Source organism: Monodon monoceros, unplaced genomic scaffold (genome assembly GCF_005190385.1).
Source record: "Monodon monoceros isolate NGI ecotype Baffin Bay Population unplaced genomic scaffold, NGI_Narwhal_1 Super_Scaffold_9, whole genome shotgun sequence".
In the NCBI taxonomy this organism is placed as follows: domain Eukaryota; kingdom Metazoa; phylum Chordata; class Mammalia; order Artiodactyla; family Monodontidae; genus Monodon; species Monodon monoceros.
Window position 1 is genome coordinate 15,522,372 of NW_021703786.1, and position 21,002 is coordinate 15,543,373.

The 21,002-nt window shown below is 54.7% G+C and overlaps 1 protein-coding gene and 1 non-coding gene across 2 annotated transcripts; both read right to left on the bottom strand.

The window, feature by feature from the left end:
• Nucleotides 1-2,420: 2,420 nt before the first annotated feature.
• On the bottom strand, nucleotides 2,421-17,490 carry GPR179 (G protein-coupled receptor 179). The gene is made up of 11 exons (XM_029212765.1): nucleotides 16,697-17,490; nucleotides 15,256-15,364; nucleotides 13,573-13,660; nucleotides 12,898-13,133; nucleotides 12,029-12,097; nucleotides 11,534-11,643; nucleotides 11,007-11,245; nucleotides 10,711-10,849; nucleotides 9,958-10,063; nucleotides 9,003-9,149; nucleotides 2,421-7,529 (listed from the first exon to the last, which is right to left on the bottom strand). Exons 1-11 carry the CDS (start codon nucleotides 17,488-17,490, stop codon nucleotides 2,421-2,423), a joined length of 7,146 nt encoding a protein of 2,381 aa, XP_029068598.1.
• Nucleotides 17,491-18,235: 745 nt separating this feature from the next.
• Nucleotides 18,236-18,308, bottom strand: TRNAE-CUC. Its single transcript has one exon. It is a non-coding gene; the product is annotated as a tRNA-Glu (tRNA).
• Nucleotides 18,309-21,002: the final 2,694 nt, after the last annotated feature.

The following is a 21,002-nucleotide window of genomic DNA, read 5'->3' on the forward strand; positions in this document are numbered from 1 at the left end:
TTGGCTTAAAATGTACATCAGTTTCCAGCATTGTTGCCCAAGTGAGGTTTGATCATATCCTATTTGCCTGAGCCCTGGATTAAGGCAAAACGAGAAGGGAAGTGCTTTGAGTAGGATCCACAGCTGGGGAGTATGGAGTAAGGGGAGGCAATCCTGGGAGGGTAGGGAAACAGACACAAAGCACACTTAATGGCTAAACGACGTCTTGATTTCTCTGAATATATTAAAACACAGTGTTTCACATAAGCTGTTTCACCTCACTCAACCTCACTCCCCTCACTCCCCTGTCTCAGGGGTCTCTAGATAATCCTAAACAGCGGCTAAGCCAGGGAGCCACCAGGCAGCCAGAGGATAAGTGCAATTTTCATTTCCCCTTGGGATCAAATCCAGCTGAGCAAATGGCCCAGATGTACAGGATTGGCTTGAAGGGCCAGGCGGAGACCATCTGCAGTGCCACCCATGTAGCTGGGCACTGGCTGAGAATTAGCCAGACAGTCCCATTGTCCTGAAGGCTGCCATGTGGCTACCTTGGGCTTTAGAGCAGGCATTGTTCTTTCCTTATCTATCTACTATTAATATTTAGAAACATTGAAAAAATAAAATCACCATAATGAATAAGCTAGAAACAACTGCAATAGTCAAGAAGAAGCATTCTTTATTTTCTTCCCCATGGTTTATTTCACAACTGTGGTTAGAGAGACAACTTTTCTGTTCCCAGCTAGTCCAGACCCAGTGGGATTGTTCTGAGGTGTAGAATTTGCATTGGCTCGCAAGCTGTGAGGCTAACTAGCTAGAGCCCAGAAAAACAACACACTTTAGTTACTACTCTGGAAGCCTAGGGCAGGGGACCTAGGTAAGAGGGAAGGCCTAGATATGGAACAAGGGCCTCTGGTCTCTGAAAGTGGGTTACTCCATTCCTTCTTCTTTTTGGAAATGGAGCACTTTGCTCCTATTTCTGTGAAGCCCTGTAGCTGCCGAGAGTATTTACATGCAGACTGGTATTTTCCCCATTGGGTGTTTGGTCCCCTTCTTGTGTGTTTTTCCTCCTGGTGAATGGCATCAGTATCTGCCCAGTTAGAGGGTGGGCCCCTGTGCCATGTTTAGTCTGCCTATTTCCACCCCCACCTCACCCCTGCCGATCCTGGGACGTCTGTGACCAACGTTTTTCTCCTTCCTCATTCCCCTCTGGTAGTATCACTTAATTCCAGCACTCTGTTATCTAGGACCATTTAAGTAAGGGTAGCCTGAATTGACTTGAGAGAATTGAACTGAGCTAAGAACGAGAGAGAGCTCCCTAAGAAAGGAGGCTTTGTATTTACACGATGCCCTTTCCCTGGCCCTCAGGCCTCTAACCTGCCTCATAGCACTACTCTTTCTGAGGGCAGTTAAAGTGCTGGCTGTAAACAGGACCTCCTTTCTTTCTCGGGCTTCTCGGGAAAGAGACTGATGTGGGCCTCCTGTTACTGAGCAAGTGATTTGGAGTGGTTCTTGCATTGGAACCAGAAATTCCCCCTGGCTCCAGTTGCATTTGACAACAGAGAGGGGTCCCTTTGATGACAGCACTGAAAGGCTAGGAGAATGAGGCAGTGGGGTGAACTCTGCAGATTGGCAAAAGATGGGGCAGGAAGGAGGGAAGGCCATCTGAAAAGGCTTGTAAGAGTCATACTTCTTAAACTGGGCTTAAACTGGAGCAATTGCCTTTCCCTTTATGCTCTCTGTCTCTGATGTTGCTTTAGATGCCAGATGTTGACGTAAGTGTGCTTGATTCTCTGTACTTCAGCAGTCAAGCAGGGCAGGTACGAGAGAATCAATAAAGCAGAACCTGGAGACCCAAAGTCAAAATGACAGGATCTTTGAGGCATTTCAGGCACCTCTTTTGAGCCATTTAAGTTTTCCCCCTGATTTATCTTTGAACTTGAATAAGTGGCTTCTAAGCTTCCTGTGGTGACCTTCCTCAGCCCCTATGTTGCCAATGCCTTGCGTGGTTTAGTTTCTTCCCAAAAAATGTCCTTTGTAGACTTCACAGAAGAATGGGTCTCCTTTTGAGAAAATGTGGGCTGGGCACAGCTGACTTCCCTTTATCACTAACATTGGCTTTACAAGTGAGTGTCGTGTCACAGACAGCTTGTGTTGAGTATTCTAGCTGGATGGGAGGATTCATTAGAAGTAGAAGGTCCGGCCCTTGTTCTCTGGAGCAGGAAGAAGAGTTGGAAGTAAAGAGGGGATGGGATTAACTTCTGCGGTCCGAGCTAAACCCTTTTTGTACAGTTTGTCTTGGAATGAGTTGACTTCTGGCCACCTTGGAGAGAGAAAGTGGCCAAGTGTGTTTGATTCCAGTTTTTGGAAACACCTAGGACTTGGAAAGGACCTTGGCTTCTAAAAGATAGCCACCCAATGTTTCACCTTACCTGATGGAGTTGTTACTCGTGGTCCCAAGGATAGACAGTTGGAGGGGTGAGTTCTTCGTGTTGAGCTTTAGAAGCCACTTCTCCTTGGTCTTCGGTTAAGGAGGAAGACTCCTGAGCCTTAGCTTCCTGGAGAGTTGGCTCTGGGACTAAGCTGGTCCTCGGCCCAAGTTCTGAAGGTACTTGGAGTTCTCTGACACCTTCCGGAGTAAAAGTACTGGCTGGCTTTCTCACTTTGGGGCAGGGGCTTTTGCCTTCTGGAAGGAAGCCACCCAGAGGTCTGTGGACTAAAAGGCATGGTGGGTTCTCAGGGGCTGTGGGGCAGGGTTTTTCTGTCTGAGTTTCTGTTAAAACCAGGAGGCCAGATTCGTCAGATGAGGCTCCAGTTACCTCCCAAAGACATATATCGATGTCTGCCATGGTCCCCTTTATTTTATTTCCTTCTGGATCTGTGACTTCCCATTGACACAGCTCTGCCATCCTGCTCCCCATACTGCTTGCTCTGTGGGGACCGACTTTGGGTTCGTCCATGTCTGGAGCATCTGGCTCGGGGGAGAGCCCTTCTGACCTTGTGCCTTCCCAAGGACAGACGGTCTCTCGCTCTCTGTTGACTTTTACTTCTTCTGAAAAGTGTTCTTCAGTCCCTCCAGATCCTGCCTTTTGCAGGAACATCTCTCCTTGCCCTTGAGATTCTCTGTCCAACTCTTGTTCCAGTCCCCCTTTCTCTGCTGCTCCTTGACTCACCTCCCAAGGGCAGATTTCTGTTTTCTTATCAGAGGGAGCCTCTTCTGCTTCCCATGGACACACTTCTGCTACTCTGGCCCCCACGCTGCCTGCTGCCTCGGAACTTTCTTTGCTTCTGTCAGAAGCTTGTGGGGCTGGTTGTGGAGACAGACCCCCACAATCTTGACTCTCCTGGGGGGACACAGCCTCCTGTTTCCCATCTGCACTCTCTGAGTTTGCCTGAACAGCCACAACTTTGTGCTCTGGTTTTTCTGGGGCTTTCTCCTCCTCTTGATGCTCCCCTTCTCCATCCTGTCTTGACACCCTTTCCTCGGGGATTCTTTCAGTCACCTCCCAGGGACAGGTCTCAGCTTTGGCGCCGCTGTCAGGTTTGGGAGCATCCATGGCAGGAGCATCCCACGGGCAGACCTCAGCAAGCCTGCCCCCAACGCTGAGCAGTGTCTGAGCACCGGCTTTAGGTTGGTCAGGGCAGTGACTGTCTGGGTGGGAGAAAGAGCCCGCCGGGGCCATGCTCTCCTGTAGACAGATAGGTCGTAGCTCATTGCTTGCTTTCTCCCCATCTGCAGCAGTGACTTCTGCTTTTTCTGCTTGTTCTGGGAAGGAGCCCATCTTTGGGTCTTGTGTCAGGTCCCCTTTCTGTGCTGCTTCATCACTCACTTCCAAGGAGTGCTCCTCTGCCACTCTGCTACTCCCGCTGCTGGACGAGTCTGAGACCTCGGCCTGAGCAGAGGGTGTCCTCAACTCCTTCTCCCAAGGACACATAGCTTCCTGCTCTTGACTCAGTTTTGTCTCCCATTTTGATATGTCTTCTCCCAGAGAGGTGAGTCTCCCCTTTTCTAGAGTTTTCTCCCTCTGCCCCATGGAATCAGTCCCCATCTCTTGTTCCGATTCCTTCCCGGGGGCTCCTTCATCCACCTCCCAGGGACAGATCTTGGCTTTTTCACTGGTAGGCGCTCCCTCTGCTTCCCAGGGACACACCTCAGCTGGCCTGCACCCCACACGGTCCAATACCTGGAGCCCAGCTTTTGGTCTGTCGGTGCCCAGAGTGCCTGAATGCCGAGAGGAGCCCCGTGGATCCAAGCTCTCCCAGGGGCAGGCCACCTCCCGCTCCCAGGCCTGCCTCTCTGGCTTCTTTGGAGCAGTAACAGCTGTCTCTTCAGGTCCAGAATCTGCAGAAGCCCTTCCTGTATCATTTGGAAATTGCCTAATGGCCTCAATTCCCAAAGCCCTTTTCTCCCCTGCTCCAGCACTCACCTCCCAGGGACAGATCTCTGCCTTCTCAGCAGGCAGGATTTCCTCCGCGTCCCAGGGACAGATCTCAGCAGTTTTGCTTCCCGTACTGCCTGACATCTGGAAAGTGGCTTTGGGTCTATCTATGTCTCGAGGACCAGGTTGTGGGGAGAAGCTGCCAGGGTCCACCCTCTCCCAGGGACAGACTGCTTCCTGCTTTTGCATCTGTCCCTCAGGCTTTTCCCAAGTTGTGCTATCTTTGATTCCTGATGTTCCAGGCATCTTCTCCTTGTCCTTTTGAGATTCTCCTTTTGGTGCCTGTCCCGATATCCAGTCCTCTGTCGTTCGTTCATTCACCTCCCAGGGACAGATTTCCGCCTTGGCAGGTGTTGCTTCCTTTGCCTCTGACCTGAGATCTTCCCGTGGACATACCTGCGCTGCTCTGCTTTTTCCCTTGCTGAGGAGTTGGCCACCAGCTTTGGATGAGGAGTTTTCTAGATGTGGGCTAGAGTGCCCAGGGGTTGTGCTCTCCCAGGGACACACGGACTTCTGCTGTTGACTACATTTCTGCACTGCTTTCCCAGTTTGTTCCCACATCTCTCCAAAGCTCCCTTTTCTGGAGGTTTTTCCCTTTTCCTGGAGAGATTCTCCACCTGTCCTCTGACTCATCATTTCCTTCCCTACTACCTCATCACCCAGCTCCCAGGGACAAATCTCTGCTTTCCTGATAGCAGGAGCATCTCCTGCCTCCCATGGACACGCCTCAGTGACGCTACTGCCCAGACTCCCCGAGCACCCGGAGGTTCCCAGGGCCTGAGTAGAGACTGCTGAGGGGCCCCGGAAATCTGTCCTTTCCCACTGACAAAGAGATTCCAACCCTTCACCCAGTTTCTGTTCTTCCAAGAAGATTGCTTTCTTGGGAGTTTTCTGCTTTGCCTGGGGGAGCTTCTTTACTCCCTCCTGGGACGGTTTCTCATTCTCTCCTCCTTCACTTGCCTCCCAGGGACAGAGCCCTGCCTTGGTGATGTCAGATGTACAAGCTCCTGGGCCAGCGGCTTCCCACGGTCGTGTCTCTACCTCTCTAGGCTCCACACTACCCACTGTCTCAGACCTGCCCTTGGTTCTGTCAGAGTCCTGAGGGGCTGACCGAGGGGATAGACCCCCAGGGTCGGCACTCTCCCAGGGACACACTGCCTCCTGTCCCCTGACCAGTCTCTCTGGCTTTTTCTGAGCAATGGCAACCACATCTTTGGGTTCTGGTTTTTCTGAGGCTTTCCCCCTCTCATCTTGGGAGGCATCTAGATCTTGCCTCAGTGCCGCCTCCTCAGGGACTCCACTCACCTCCCAGGGGCAGGTTTCGGCCTTGTTGCTACTGTCAGGCTGACACGTTTCTGACTCGGTGACTTCCCAGGGGCATACATCTATCACCCTCTGGTCAGCACTGCCCAGGGGCTGGAGGCCAGCTTTGGGCAGTTCCCGCCACCCCCCAAGGGCTTCTTTTGCTTGCTTAACATTTTTGTCCCTAACTGTGCCGTGCCTGACTTGCCTCAGTGTGGCAGGCCCTGTTTTACCTGCTCTCGCAACCTTCCCCTCCCCTAGACCCTGGGATGGCCTCCTGCCTCTGTCTGCTTGTTTCCTGCTGCCCTCCTGGTGACAGACTTGGAGCATTCTGCTTGTGTGAGCGTTCTGTTGGTTCTGGAGGGACTCCTCGTCATCACAGGGGGCAAGCGCGGCCTGCTTACTCACCGCCTTGGGGCGGCCTGACCTGGGAGATCTGGGACATGCCCCCACACCCTCTCCCAAAGCTTGGCTCTTCTCTTCCTTCTCAGGACATCCTTCCCCGCTCTCCTTCTCTCTGTATGTGCTCCGAGAACGGGTCAGAGCTTTGATAGCCAGCCCCAGACTACGCATGGAACCCTGCTGAACAGGGGTCTTGAGGCTGTGGGATTTAGACTTAGAGAAGACCTTGGGCCTATCCTCATCCGCATCAGTGTCCCCCTGGAGACGCCTGTCCTCCGTGTCCATCCCCTTCTCCCCAGCCCCGCTCTTCTCTACTGCTGTAGAGAGGGCCCTCCAGAGCCTGGCCCGACCCGGGGCGGGAGAGTGGTTGCCTCGCTCTGGCCCCGAGGGGCCTTCCTGAGCCACATTTTCTTTCTTCGATGGCAGTTCTGCATTCTCCCAGGGGCAGATGTAGGTGAGTAGGCTGGGGCTTTGTGGGGGTACTGGGATGGGTGCCAGGGCAGGGGCGGGAGCTGGCAGCAGAGCCAGAGATAAGGTGGAGGTGGGAGACAGCATCCCTGGCTCCCCCAGGCCCACCCCGGACGTGGCCATGATGGGTGTGGAGATCTGGTGCTGGATGGGCGGGTGGGGCAGCCTTCTCACGGCCTCCTCGTGCAGCTTTCTGGAGGCGTGGGAGCTGTCCACGCTGCTCCTCTTGGCCGGGGAAGGTGGGGCTGACAGGGTAGTCGCTCGGGCTCGCTCCAGCCTCCAGGCCGAGGGCCTCCGCGCCGGGCTGGCCAGGGCGGCCTCTGCCTTCCTTCTCTCCTCCCGCTCCCTCGCCCGCTGGTAGGTCTCCTCCAGGTAGGCCTGGCTGGCCTCGAGCAGGGCCTTTTCCCTGGAGCCAGCCACGACGCTCAGCGACTTGTGCAGCGAGGCGGGCCGGGCGCAGGGCAGCCGCTCTCCCACCGTCAGATTGTGGGCGCTGGCCGACCTGAAGCTCAGCGCGGGCGGCCCTGCCGCCGACTCGCGGCTCTCGGATTGCGGGCCCTTCCTGGCCAGCTTCCTCCTCAGCAGCGAGTCGAGCAGAGGCGGGTACTGCTCCCCGCGGGGAGCGCGGCCCTGCTCGCAGGTGCTACGGGACTTGCGCAGACCCGGCGGCGCGGCGGGCTCCCGGAGGCTGGCGCTGGGCAGCCTGGCGCTGAGCAGCCGGCGGCGGGAGGAGCCCCCGGACAGGCTGCCGCGGGCCGGGGAGCCCGAGTCCCGGGAGTGCTGGCGGGTCAGGGCCTCGGGGAACTCGGCCAGGTACTTCATGAAGGAGCGGCCCAGGGCCTGGCGCCAGCTGCCTCGCTTTTTGCGCAGGTGCGGGTTGTTAGCGGCCATTTCCTTGGTCTTGTGGACCTCGAGCTGGGCGTAGAGCTTCTTCAGCTCGTCCTGGGGGCGGGGGGACCGGGGATGCAGAGCTGGCGGTGAGGGCCAAGCTCTCCATCCCCTGGCGGCGCTGCTCTGCCCCTCAGCCCTTGCTCAGACCATTTTCTCTGGGGGATCTCTCTCCCACCAAGCTGTGTCTCTTCCCAGCTTTTAAAACTCAGATTTCACCTCTCCGTCCTGCGGCGCCAACAACCTAGTTCCCGAGCCCGACCCACTTAGCTCCGAGGCCTCAGCGCACCACTGACTTCTCTGGGCACTGTGGTCTGGTGGGAAGTCTCCAGCTTGGGAGACAGGAAACCTGGGTTTGAGGCTGCTGACCCATCATGTGCCTCCAGGCTATTTTCTTGCCCTCTCTGAGCCTCTGCTTCAATAAAGTAAGGAAAACTGGCTGCCTAGTGTTCACTTCCTTCAGAGGATTGTATGAGATTGGTGGTGGGACCAGTGGGCATGAAAACTGCCATATTCAGGTGTAAGTGACGGAATGGGGCTTTGAAAGTCTTTTGTACTTCGGATCTCTCCCCGCAGCCAGCATAGGGGAGGTACATGGGCTGCTGCTCCCCATACTGGAGGGTCAAGGATGGTGTCTCTGTGGCAGTGTGCCTCCACTCTTTGGCCTGCCTGCTGGATTGGGGTCTCAGTTCAGCCTATCCCCAGGGGGCAGGCGGCAGGGCAGGCAGAGCTCAGAGGATGAGGAGGATACGGGGGAAAGAGAGGCAAAGGCAGTTGAGACAAGGAAGGAATTGGGGGATGTAAACAAGTCAGCTGTGGAGGGGGCCCCAGGGGAGGTGGAGGGATGGACAAAATGGCTTCCTGGGACTGTTCCCACATGCAGGTTCTATAAGACGATGGGCTTTACCGCCAGGTCTCTTTATTTCCTACTCTCTGAGCCTCTCATTAGGGTTTCTGTGACTATAATGATATTCTTAAGCAGAAAAATAAGGTAAGGATGCTCTCCTGATGTAAGACTCAGGAAGAACTTCCTTTCTCTCTAACACTGCTGGGTCCAGGGAAAGGGGACCCTGGTGTGGAAATGCCTGGTAGCCACTCACTGCCTGAATTACCCACCCAGCCCCAATGGCCCTAGGGCCACTAACTGCCTGGTATGTTGGGGACTGAGGGGCTTCTTAGGCTGCCCCTCATGGTGGCCTGCTGAGTGGGAGTGGAGGACACAGGAGACACAGGTGATTTGAGCTCCACTCATGGTTCTGCCTCTACCTTGCCAAGTGGGCCTCAGAAATCTGGGTTCTGGGGTTTTGCAGGGTGGGGGTGGTCTATCCACTGTGTGGCCTCCTTTGAGTAGAGTCAGGGGAAGCAGCTTAGGGCAGTGGTGGAGAAGAGAGGGAGCCGGGTCTTAGAGGAAAAGCTATGGGGAGGAGAGGGGACCTGCAGTGGCACACAGCCCGGGTGGCAGGGCAGCTGTGCCCCCTGCCCAGTCCCTAAGTAGCAGCAAGAGCAGGTGGGGAGGGCAGCACCTACCCGAATGTCTCCAGGGTCCAGGCTGTGCTCGCTCCAGGCTGAGGCAATGCTGCTGTTCAGGTAGGAGCCTGAGCGCTGCAGGTCCAGCTCGTCCTCGTACACCTCATCCAAGATCTCCTCTCGGGGAGGAGCCCCTGGCTTCCGGAACTGGCCATGGTGGTGGGCATGATCGGGAAAAAGACTCACCTTGGCTCCCTGCCCCGTGGCATATGTATTTACTCCATAGATCTTCACCGCCTCTCTGATTCTGGGGGTCCAAGGAGTATTGTTCCCTCTCCTTCCTGATTTTCTCTAGCTGAGAGACCAGGGGTCTCAATGCCCTGCCCCCACAATTCCTAGCCATGTCCTTCAGCTACCCGCCCCTCACCTATCTTTCTGTAACTGCTTCTGAGTTGATTTTCAGAGTCTCCCAACCTTCCAGTTGTATTACAAGGACTCCCTTCAGCTCTAGCTCTTTTTTTTTTTAAACGCCAAGTGTTTTTTTATTATTATTTTTTAATTATTGATTTATTTATTGGCTGTGTTGGGTCTTCATTGCCGCGTGTGGGCTTTCTCTAGTTGCGGAGAGCGGGTGCTACTCTTCGTTGCGGTGCGTGGGCTTCTCAGAGCGCAGTCTCAGTAGTTGTGGCACACGGGCTTAGTTGCTCCGCGGCATGTGGGATCCTCCGGGACCAGGGCTCAAACCCGTGTCCCCTGCATTGGCAGGCGGGTTCTTAACCACTGTGCCACCAGGGAAGTCCCAGCTCTAGCTGTTATTTCCCTTGCCTAGGGATTGGAGACGGTGATTCCTTCTGTGACTCCTAAGTGGGCTCCTTGCTTAGGGCCCAAATCCCTCAGGTCCCAGGGTGTCATTCTCACCCTGGCCTGGAGAGGGTGCTATGGGCATAGCAGCTCCACAGTGCCCCTGGCAAAGGGGCTGCGTCTCCCTCACATTGAGACCAGGGGAAGACCTCACCTTAGGGATGAAGATCAGAGCCAGTGTGGCGGTGACTGTGCTGTGGGTGTGAAAGAAGAAGAGGAGGAGCGTCCAGTCTGGGTGCAGGGAGGGAACCAGTAGAAACCTGAGGGTGAGGTGGGAAGGAGATGGTTAGCTACAGGTGGGAGTGGCCTCTTCCCTCTCACCTGTTTCAGTGGCTGTCCTCCCCAGCCCCCGCCCTGATCTCCTGGAGGTGCTCTGTGCAGTGAGGAGGGCACTCTTCCTTCTTCCTGCCCTCCCACCTCAGGGCTCACGTTAATCTCCACCTCTGAGAAGCCCTCCCAGACTACTCCAGCTTGCCTTCTCCGGCTGCTTATACCACTTAACTCTGTTATGGACCACCTGTGGGTTGATTCTACCTTCACCACAGGGCCAGATCCTTGTGGACACTCATAGCAGGCCCGCTGCAAGGACAGTTGGGGTGTGAGGGGGAAGAAGGCGGTGAGAATGGAGCCTGTATGGGGGGGAGGGGCGGGGGGGGGGGAGGCGTGTGGAATGGGAGAGGAGTTAGGAGTGGAGCATGCTTCCTCTTCTCGGGTGTTGGGTGAGACATGGGTTACAGGAAGGGTATCTGTGGGGTAGGGAGAGAGCTACAGGTGGGGGCCCTCCTCCTCCTTGCTGAGGCGTAGTCGGTGTTGCAAGGAGGGCTGTGGGGTGGGGGTACCCTCACCTGGGAGAGGTGAGGAGTGTTATTGGGTGGGAGCCGTGGTGGGTAGGCGGGCCCGCCCTCACCTGGCTGTGTGGAAGGCGGCAGAAAGCAGCAGCTCATTATGCAGGGCGATGCCCATGTACCGCAGCTCGTGCAAGGCCGAGGGAACAGCCCGGGTGGCGTAGCAGAGGAAGCTGCCCCAGCACAGGAGCAGCATCTCAGCTGCGGGGAAATAAGGAGAGCCGGGTACCACCTCAGCAGCCATGCACCCCTTTCTCTGTAGGCCGTGCTGGGGGGACCCCGGTCCAGGGGTCCAGGTACAAGGCAGGAGGACCCCTGGAGGTACAGTGTGAGGCTGGGCTCAGTGGAAGCAGCTCACCCACAACCATGATGTAGTCCCAGCGGTCGTGGTGGCAGAGGTAGAAGTGGCGGCCTGTGTGGGTGTGGCCTCGCGCCACCAGGGACGCGTGCTGACTGCCTTGCTCCAGGATCCCCGCTGTCCATACAGCCAGGAAGCCCAGCACCAGCAGCAGAAGCAGCCCCAGACGCTGCAGCAGCCGCCCACTGCTCAGGTGGGGGCCCCGCTGGGCCGTTCGAGACAGAAACAGCTGGAGCACTCTACAAGGGTCAGAGTGTGGCTGGTGGATGCAGGGAGGGGAGATGCCCCTGGCCATTGCTTCCCTCCCTGCCGCACATCCCTGCCCTCCCATCCCTTCCATGGTTCACCGCCTCCTCTTACCCCCAAAAAAGTTACATGGAGGGGAGGGCCATAGTGATGGGAGCAGGCCTTGGGGGCACAGAGGAGTAGAGCTGGTAGGGGTCTGGCTGTGAAGAACTTCATTCCATAAATGAGCTGGGGTAGCCTGGAGTGAGCAGCGTGAGAGCAAGCTCTGCCCCAGACCCTACCTATAAAGCTTGAGTATGATAGTGCCGTAGACAGTGGCAAAACCCGGCAGCCGGACCCAGCGGAGGGCGATGCAGCGGAATGCACTGGGCCTGAAGCACAGGATGAAGACCTGGCGGGGAGGGGCAAAAACAGTCGCTCTCCACTGCACTTCCACTGTGTGCCAGGCCTATGCTAAACACAGTGCTGATCCTCCTAACCGCCTTTTCATAGAGGCATCATCATCTCCATTCTGCAAAGGAGTAGCTTTGTTATCAGAGAAGTTAGGTAACTTGTCCTAAGTCACACAGCAGGTCATAGAGCTCCTTTTAAGCCTGGCTGTTTGGTTCCAGAGCTCACTAGACCAGCCTGTCATTTGTGGGTATGAGTTGGAGGATTTTGAGGTCTCTGAATCCCCCCAACAGGGCAGAGAGGAAGGATTCTGGGGCTTGGAGTGTACCAGGTTGGGACTATGGGGGATCCTGGGAGGTGGGGTCAGCCTCTGGCCACAGACTCACAGGGAAGTAGAGCAGCAGGGATCCAAAAAGGATGGTTTCCAGCAGTACCACTCCAGATGCCCGGATCCTCTGTGAACCCAGGAAAGAGAGAAGTATGTAAGCAGGGCAGCAAGAGGACAGAGCCTGGAGGATGGTACAGGAGGGTCTCAGGCCTGTTTGAGGGGTCACCCCATGGCCCTGAAGCTAAAGCTTCACCCTGTAACATTAGCTCTGCCCTCTCCATCCACAGCCACTCTCACCACAGGCTCTTAGCTCCACTGGCACTAAGCCTGGCTAAGGCAAAGGTTTCACATAGCTCCTGCCACCGCAGGCCCATGCCCCTCCCATTCCCAGCCTGGGCCTTGCTGCAGACCTGGGCTAGAATCAGAGGTTGCTGGAGCTAGAAGGGATCTCAGGCTTTCCTCCAAGCTTTGGGTCAGACTGCCTCCTTGTCTAGAAACTCGCTTCTCTGTCAATTGACCGTCAACTTTGGCTCAAATGTCATGTTCTCCAGAAAGTCTTCCCACGCCATCTCAGGCAGGGTGACTGGGTCCCCTCTCTGAGCTGCCACAGCAACTGACACCTCTATCCTGGCCCCTGTTTTGCTGTGCTGTCGTTTTATTTACATGTCTGAGGGGGCTGATCACTTCCCCTAGTGCCTACACAGTGTTTTGAATCAAGCCCAATGCCTTCATTGAGCAGGTGAGGAAACAGGTCTAAGATGGTGAGGTCGCTCGCCTCATGTCACATAGTGAGTTAGATTAAGAATCAGGGCCGGAACCCATTTCTCTCAAGTTCTGGTCTTAGGTAGTCTGTGGTCTCCGGTTGATGCTAGAGACTCAGGGTGTGTAGGACACGTGTGTAGAAGAGAGATGTGGGGCCTTCCTTGCCTTGGTCTGGCGGCAGCGATAGGAGACCAGCATGCTCAGGAAGACGGCCAGCATGCAGCACGTCTGAGAGGCCAGCACCACTGCCCGCAGCGCGGGGGCTTCCTCCACCAGGCACGGCGTGGCATCCAGGCAGCTGGAGCAGCCCTCAGCACATGGTTGGCACCGCAGCAGCCTCCCGGAGCTGCCTTGAGGGGACCCGAATTGCCCGGCAGGCTGGGCAGCACCCTCCTCTGAGCCTATAAAGAACAGGATGTGTGCAGGGAGAGGGGCATGGCTGGGACAACCTGAGACCCCAGCCTTCTCTCCCAATGGTCACCACAGCTCTCTCCCTGCCCTCTTATGGTCTGTGGCCCCTGGGGTAGCGTCAGGATGGGTAGGAATGAAGAAGTGGGTACTTTCAGGGGAAGGCAGGGTTACAGGAAGAGGCGGTGCCAGGCTAGGACTCACTGCGAGGTCAGCTTGCATCAGACTGGCATGTTATAAGCTAATTCTCGGAAGGAACAGACACCCCCAAATTGGACCCTGCCTGCCTCTCCTGCTTCTCTCGACATTCTTCCCTTGCTCCATGAGTTTTCTCCCAGTGTCTCACCCCAACCTGCCTTTCTTCCCCAGATGCCCCCCTCCAATCAGCCCAGCCTGTAAAACGCCTTCCTGGCATTCCACATAGTTACATACCCCCGGAGCTGCTTGTCCCATAGAAGCCGGGTCGGCAGCGGCAGAGGTAGTGGCCAAGGACAAAGCCCTGACTCTCCAGGGGGACACACTGTGGGGATGACAAACACAATCGGTATTTATATGAGGCTTTCCCTCCTGGGAAGAGATGGAGGGTGCATCTACCTTCCTATCCACGGCCCCTGGGTCTACACCGGGGAGCCCCACCAGAAAGCCACCCCAGCCCTTGGGAAGCCTTCCATCCCTGGAAACCCTACTCTGCCCCCACCATTGCCTCTCGTCTCAAAGAGACCTCCAAGCAAAGAGTATGGAGATGGATCACCCTTTTATTCAGACTGGCCCTAACAGGAGTTTCACAGGTCCCATTTCCCAGTGCCCAGCTAATGCTAGAGCAAGGTGCTGGGGAGGTGGAAGCAGGGAGAAATCTGAGCTCAACCACACCTGTGTGCCTACATCCTGCTTCAAGGGTCCCCATCAGCCTCCCTCTTTGGCACACAGGTGGGTTGAAAAGGCCCCCATGGAGGAGCAGCTTCCTCCATCAGGGCCATCTGGCTTTGGCGCAGGACTGCTCTCCCCAGCCCTAATGCCAGGCTAATGCCAGGCTGGTGGGATGCCAAGGCCAGCTCTTTATTCCACCTCCACCCATTGATGTTTGCCCAGCAGGGGACAGAGCAGACCTCAGAGCCAGGCAGGGAAGATGAGCCCTTGGATGAGGTCAGACCTACTGTAGGGAGTGGCTGGGAACAGACAGCAGTGGGGCAAAGGAAGGAAGATTACATATCCAGCCCCTAGAAGGTGCTTCTGAAATCGTGGCCCAGCTTCCCCTCTTACTCAGACCACTGGAAAACGTTCTGTTCCTGCCATAGACAAATGCATACCCAGAGACACGAATGTGGCTGTGTTTAAAAGTGCACTGGACAATGGGAGCCCTTATCCATCCCTGGACTGATAGCTCCAAACACATGAGCCCTGAAGAGCAACAGATGCCCAAACCCACCACACCTCCCAGCAGGCTGCAGAGCTCCCCTTGGCTTTGGTTCAGCTCAGGAACAAGCATGCTGTCAGTGTAACTGTGGAGCGGATTAGTTCACTGACCTGCCAGTTTCCCAGTACTGGGCTTGCAGGATTATCAACCATTGCTTTCCATTATCCAGATTCTCCTGCATCCACGGCTTTGATTTTGCCAGCATCTCACCTGGGTTCCATCACCTTTACCGGTCCCAGAGCTCTTCAAGTTCCTTCTCTGGTTAGTCTCCTCCTACACCCCAACCAGCAATTCTACTTATTTCAACAACCACCCAACAGAGCATCCTTTGTGGGTCAGAAGGAGCCCAGAGCTCTGTTGACATGGAGAATGTGATTCAGGAGAAGGAAAGGGGACAATTAGTAGAGGCTCAGGAGGCGGTCCTGGGAAGGGATCCTGGAGCACCTAGTACCAGAAGGGAGAGCAGACAGGGAAGCACACTGAGAATGCAAAGGAATGAAGGTGGCTGTCTCGGGTGGGGGGATGGGGCTAGGCTGTATGTGTCCTCACTCTTAAAAAGCCTGGTATCTCATCTCTATCTATCAGTAGGGACTTCCTTGAAGCCGGAGAGGGTGGTGTGCCTTTGTCAGCAGCTCCTGATGGCAGTGATGGGAAAGGGGAGGGAGGCAGGACACCAGAACCCCCACCCTCTGTATCCTTACCTGGGTGCTGTTGAGATCACACAGGTGTGTGTTAGAGTACCAGCCTGGGCCGCTGGCACACTGATTGATGTCCACACTCTGAAGATCTACGTCCATCTGCACCTGCCCCCTAAGGCAGTGAATTGGCAGTTAGGGGTACAGTGAAGGATGCCAAGGTGGACATGTGTCCTTGGACCCCAGACTATGAGGCAATGCAAGCTCTACAAACTTTAGCACAGTGGCTGCAGGGTGCCAGGAGAGAGGGCACACACGCCATTTCTCCAGTGCTATTAACCCTCGCTGTCTCTGCAGCAACAATCCTCCTCCCCCTAGGTTTTTCCCTGTCCCCACCCCCCCATCCCTCACGTTTTCAACATCCTAGCATTTCTTGATATCTATCAATGGGAAAGGGAGGTGGTGAGACATACAGGAGCTGCGGCTCTGATGATCTTTCTGAAAGGGATATTCACACTTCCCCACTGCATGTATACACACACACACACACACACACACACACACACACACACACGCACGCGCGCGCGCAAAGCGCAAAGTGCAGCTATTAACCACCCCCTCACTCTGCCCAAACCAGGTCTGAATTGATCACAGCAAAGGAGATATGGAATAGAGGGGCCCAGAGTCAGAGCTGCCTGGCTCAAGGGCTCTCAACCCCTGCTCTGGGCTGAATGGGGAGAGAGCTGGCAAGGAGCCAGGCTGCCTGTGGCCAGGAGAGGAACTCTGCCGGGGACAATGAATGGGGACACAGAGCTGGGAAAACAACGTTGATTGTTGAATGCCTTGCGGTACACTATCCATCTGCTCCCTCCTTCTCATCATGGCTCCCAATCACCTCTTTACTCCAGCTGAAGGAGGCAGTCAGTTATTTGAGGAGTATCATAGGCTACTGGGGTCAGGACTTGATATAAGAATATAGCCATTGGGAGTGACCCTGGGGATCTGGCCAACTCCTGGGCAGAAAAGGCAATGGTGCCAAGCCTCCCCGCAAGTGTTCTCCTTCCTTTGCAGAAGCCTCCTTTTACAGCTCTAGATTGCTAGGGAGCAGCGAATTTCACTCCCGAAGCGCCCATCTGACTCCTCTGAGAAGCCAGTGCGTGGATTGTCACTGTCTTCCGCAACAAGCCCTCTCCTGCCTTGTACCCACTACTCAGACCTGGAGGCCAGGACCTATGCCCAGCTATGTCCACACATCTGTACACACACACGTGTATACCTACTTGTAAATGGAGTGATTTATATGTAGTACATACACACACCTGTATATGTTAACACACAGTTACAGATTCCCAGGGTCAACTGCAGATATACACAGCTGAATGCAAGTACACACATCTGTGTCCCCCACACATGTGCATACCAAATGGCCTATGCACAGCTGGCTGGACTTGGGCCCCCCACCCCACAAATCCACAACAGTGTCAAACCCTGCACAAAAACCACTTACCTGATCTCCGGGCTGAGGTCTGGCTTGAGTCCATAGAAGGCCGCTGAGAGTGTGATAAGCCAGCCCGGACGGAGCCGGCCCTCCTGGCATTCCAGGAAGGGAGGAGACAGCCTCACGTGCTGCAAGTCCCCCACATATCCATCCCCCTGTGGCCACTTGGGGCTGCCAAGGCTCTCTAGGTCGTTGGTCAGCACCCGCTTCTGCAGGTCAGGGGTGTCTAGGGCCCCGGTTGGGTTCTCCTTCTGCATCCTGCTCCCGGACAAGTCCTGAAGGATGGTCTCCTCCCCCATCCGGGTGGCCTGCAGGGCCAGCTGCAGGTGGCTGGCCCCCAGTGGAGGGTTAAAGGTCAGCAAAGCCCGGTATGCCCTTGGGTCCCCCTCGGCCACGCTGCGGACCAGTGCCTGGTACCACTCCACATCCTCCTCCACACTGGACTCCCGGATGTCGTTGGCTTGTAGCAGCATGTTGAGGAAATTGGCAGCCTGCGTAATGGTGCCCGCTGGCCTCCATAGGATTGGGGGGAGCCCTGGTCTGGCTCCTGCCCCATGGGCTTCATAGCGCTCACTGCAATTAGCCCCCAACAGCTGTTGGGCATCTCCAGAGTAGAGAAAAGCTAGGGCTGCCTCAGCCCCCTCCGGGGGCACCCACATGGGTACAGATCCTGGCTTGACTTGGGAGGACAGCGCGGGAAGAGAGCGGAGGAGCCTTGGACCCCCCAGAGCCCAGCCACAGAGGAAAGAGCAGCTCAGCAGCCCCCACAAAGGAGGAGGCATGACCACTGCCCTGGTGCCCATCCTTGGGGCAGCTCTCAGGGACCCTGGGGTCCAGGCTGCCGGGGGTATTGGAGGTTCAGGAGATCCCAGGCAGAGGCTGGCCGCAGTCTGGGGCTGCCTGCTTGCACGCCTCCGATTCTTGCTTTCTCTCTTCCTCTCTCTCATGCTCAGGCTGTCTTACTTGTTTTTTTCTTCTCTTTAATGTCATCAGCTGGCTTCTGGACGTAGGCATGAGGGCTCTGTTCCCTGCTCTCTCAGTGTGGCCCCCCATCGCAAACCCTTTTAATCCTGGCACACCACTCTTCCCTCCCCCTCTTATCCAATATCTAGGCTCCCTCCCCTCACTCCCCACCCTACATCTGCTCCAGGGAGAGATAGAAGGGACCAGCCGTTCTCTCTCTTCCTCCCTCCCTCCCTCTGCCCTTTGCTCCATTAGGAGAGATGGGCAAATCCGGGATGGGGCGCCATAGCAACCGCAGATGAGCCTGTGCCCCTCTCTCCACCCCTCTGCTCCACTCAGCCTCCGGGCAGCAATTTCGACGGCCACGATAAAGGGCCAAGCTGCAGCTCCTGGCAATCTGCTCTAGCTGCCTGTACCCCCGACACCATGCTGCTGAGCTGGAATTTGAGATTGGGGTTGGCGAGGGGTGGGCAAGAGAGCCCAATAAGTATGGGTTTTTAAAATATATATATTTATGTATTTATCTGGCTGCGCCGGGTCTTAGCTGCGGCATGCAGCCTCTTGGTTGCGGCACGTGGGGTCAAATTCCCTGACCAGGGATTGAACCCAGGACCCCTGCATGGAGAGTGCAGAGTCTTAACCACTGGACCACCAGGGAAGTCCCAAAAGAGCCCAATAGAACCATAATTGATATTTGTACAGACTGTGGCAGTTTACAAAGTGTTTTTCATGTGCGTTATCTCAGTGACTCTTCCCCAACCCACCTATGCTGAATATTCTTATCCCCATTTCACAGATGCAGACAGTGAGGCTCAGAGACTCACCCAAGATCACATAGCTGCTTCATTTGAGTTGAGACTCAAACCCAGAGCTCTGATTCCCCTACACTGCCCCATCAAACCCCCACCATCACCCTGTTATTCATCCTTAGAGACCTCAAGAAGACCTAACTATAGCCCGGAGAGGTGAAGGGACTTCCCTAGGACCACACTGTTGCTCTTGACAGAGCAGGAGCCTCCACCAGGTCTCCACCTCCCCAGCCAGGGAAGCCCGCCTTCTCCTGCATCACAGAGTTAACCACTGCCCAGAGTAAGGGGGTCATGGTGGGGAGGGGGGAAGAGAATGAACAGTTTTGCTTCTGCTTCTTCCACCTTCATTTTGTCATTCTAAGCCCTGCCTTCTTCCTTTCTTCATGAAAACCATGGCTAACCTCTCTTGCTCTTCCAGGTCTTCTTACCCCTCACATCCTTCCCTCTGTCGGACACAATAACTGGAAAGCTCAGAGTTAGCACTGCCTGAGGCAGCCTCCTCGGATCCAGAAGGGTGTGGATTCTTGAAGTCGGCCACGGAACAAAGCCCCTGCCTTCCTCTCCCTCCCTCTTCCACCACTTTCCCATCGCTGATCGCTAGCCCAGTGATTTGGCCCCATGTGCATGTGCTATCTGTTAGTTTCTCTCCTTCTCACTTTGCCCCCATCCCCGCTTCTTAAACCTCTGATGTCCCAGATCTCTGAGTTTATGTAGGGAGGGCTGGGTGGTGGTGGCTAAAAACTTCTCTTGCTTTACTGGTGGCCTCTGCCAGCAATAGTTCTGCTTTGGAACCTTCACTGGGAACGTAAGGGGTGGAGGATGAGATGGGGGCTAGAGGACAAACCTCCACAGAATCCCTATGATGTCAGAACTAAGCGTGCCTGTATCCCAGACCTTTCTCTAATAGAGAAGGAAATGAAAACTAAAACCAAATGTCAGCTAAGTGACCTCCTCAAGGCCACAAAGCCAGCGAGTGGTCTGGGGTCAGACCTCTATCACACATCCACACATCCATTGCCTCTCTGATTCCTGTGTGCCAACAGAAAGGGGGATGGTAGGGGGTGGAGTGGGGTGAGCAAGTGCTCCGTTCCACGTTCTTGGTATTATTACTGGTTACTGTTAGTCCAGGGCCAACAGAACACCTTGGGTGAAGACATAATAGTCAGTTGTTTTTTCCCCCAAGAAGCTTTTCATAATAATAACTTATGTTTGAATAGTGCTGTAGCATTTGCGTGTAAGTTTTCATTTAATCCCTACAACAGCTCTATCAAGGGGGGATTATTATTGACCTATTTTTACAAATGAAACACAGGTTCAAAGATGTTTAATTATTTGCTCTTGGTAATATGTCCAGGAAATGGCATGACTAGGACTCAAAACTAGATGGCAAGCTCTAGAGGGGCAGAGACCATGCCTGTCTCATTCATCACTGAAGCCTAGCCCATTGCTGAACGATTGAGTGAACTCAAGACTGGTTTAGATTCTCTGAATTGCTCTTTGCAAACCTTTTAAACTAGGGTTCTACCACTGCAGGGATCACTTATATAGCCCTCAGGAAACAGGTATATGTAGACGTAAAACCTACCCAACAAATCCAGCTCATACAAGGATACACTTCCTTTGCTTGGAGCTTAATTTTCAATATTTTTTCCAGGAACTACAGGTCTGGACATTTAAGGAAATGGAGAAAGGCAGCATTCCTTGCTCTGCCTTAGGAAGAGCCTGTGTGTGTTCCCCTGTGCCTCTGTGTGCTCAGGGCAGGTGGAGATACCCCAGGCGGCAGACATGGTCTGCCTCCCTCTGGGGCCAGGAAAGTAGCTGGACAGCAGAGGGCGCTGTGGAGCTTACAGACCTTGCATTCGTGGGGGTAACCTGTTCTGGAGCCAGAGTTTTCCAGAGACAGCCAGGATCTTGGGTGGTCTTCTTAGGCCTCCGGTGTGCTATGGTCCTATAGCAATTTCTCTTCTTTTCTCCAGAAACCTAAGTAACACCTAAAAGGTATTGGAGAGAGGGTAGAAAATATAATCTTTGGAGTCACAGCTGGTTTTGAATTCCACTTCACCTTTTTGAACTGTATGACCTTAGGTAAGTAACTCTTCAGTTTTTTCATGGGCAAGGGAGGTTATTAATTCTGTTGTGCAGAATTAGAGATGAATTTGTATCAGGAGCTTCTTACAAGCATGGAACAATCGTTCCATGCTTATGTATCAAGGGCCTACTCCATGCCAGGCAGTCCTTGGCATTGGAGAGTCCATGATGGGCAAAAAGCAGACGAGGCCCCTGCCCTCACAGATCTAACAGCTTAATAGGGAAGACAGACTTTAATCAAATAACCTCGCAGATAGATAACAAATCACACCTGTGCAATTAAGTGCAACAAAGGAGTGGTCTTGGAGCTCAGTGAGGAGGAAGTACCCAGGCAGGGAGATTTCCCTGAGGTAGAGAGAAGTTTAATTTGAAGGATGAGTAGGAGTTTATGAAGCAAAAAGGGAGGGAAAAAGCCTTTAAAGAAAAGGGAATCGCTTATGCAATGGCCATGTTTT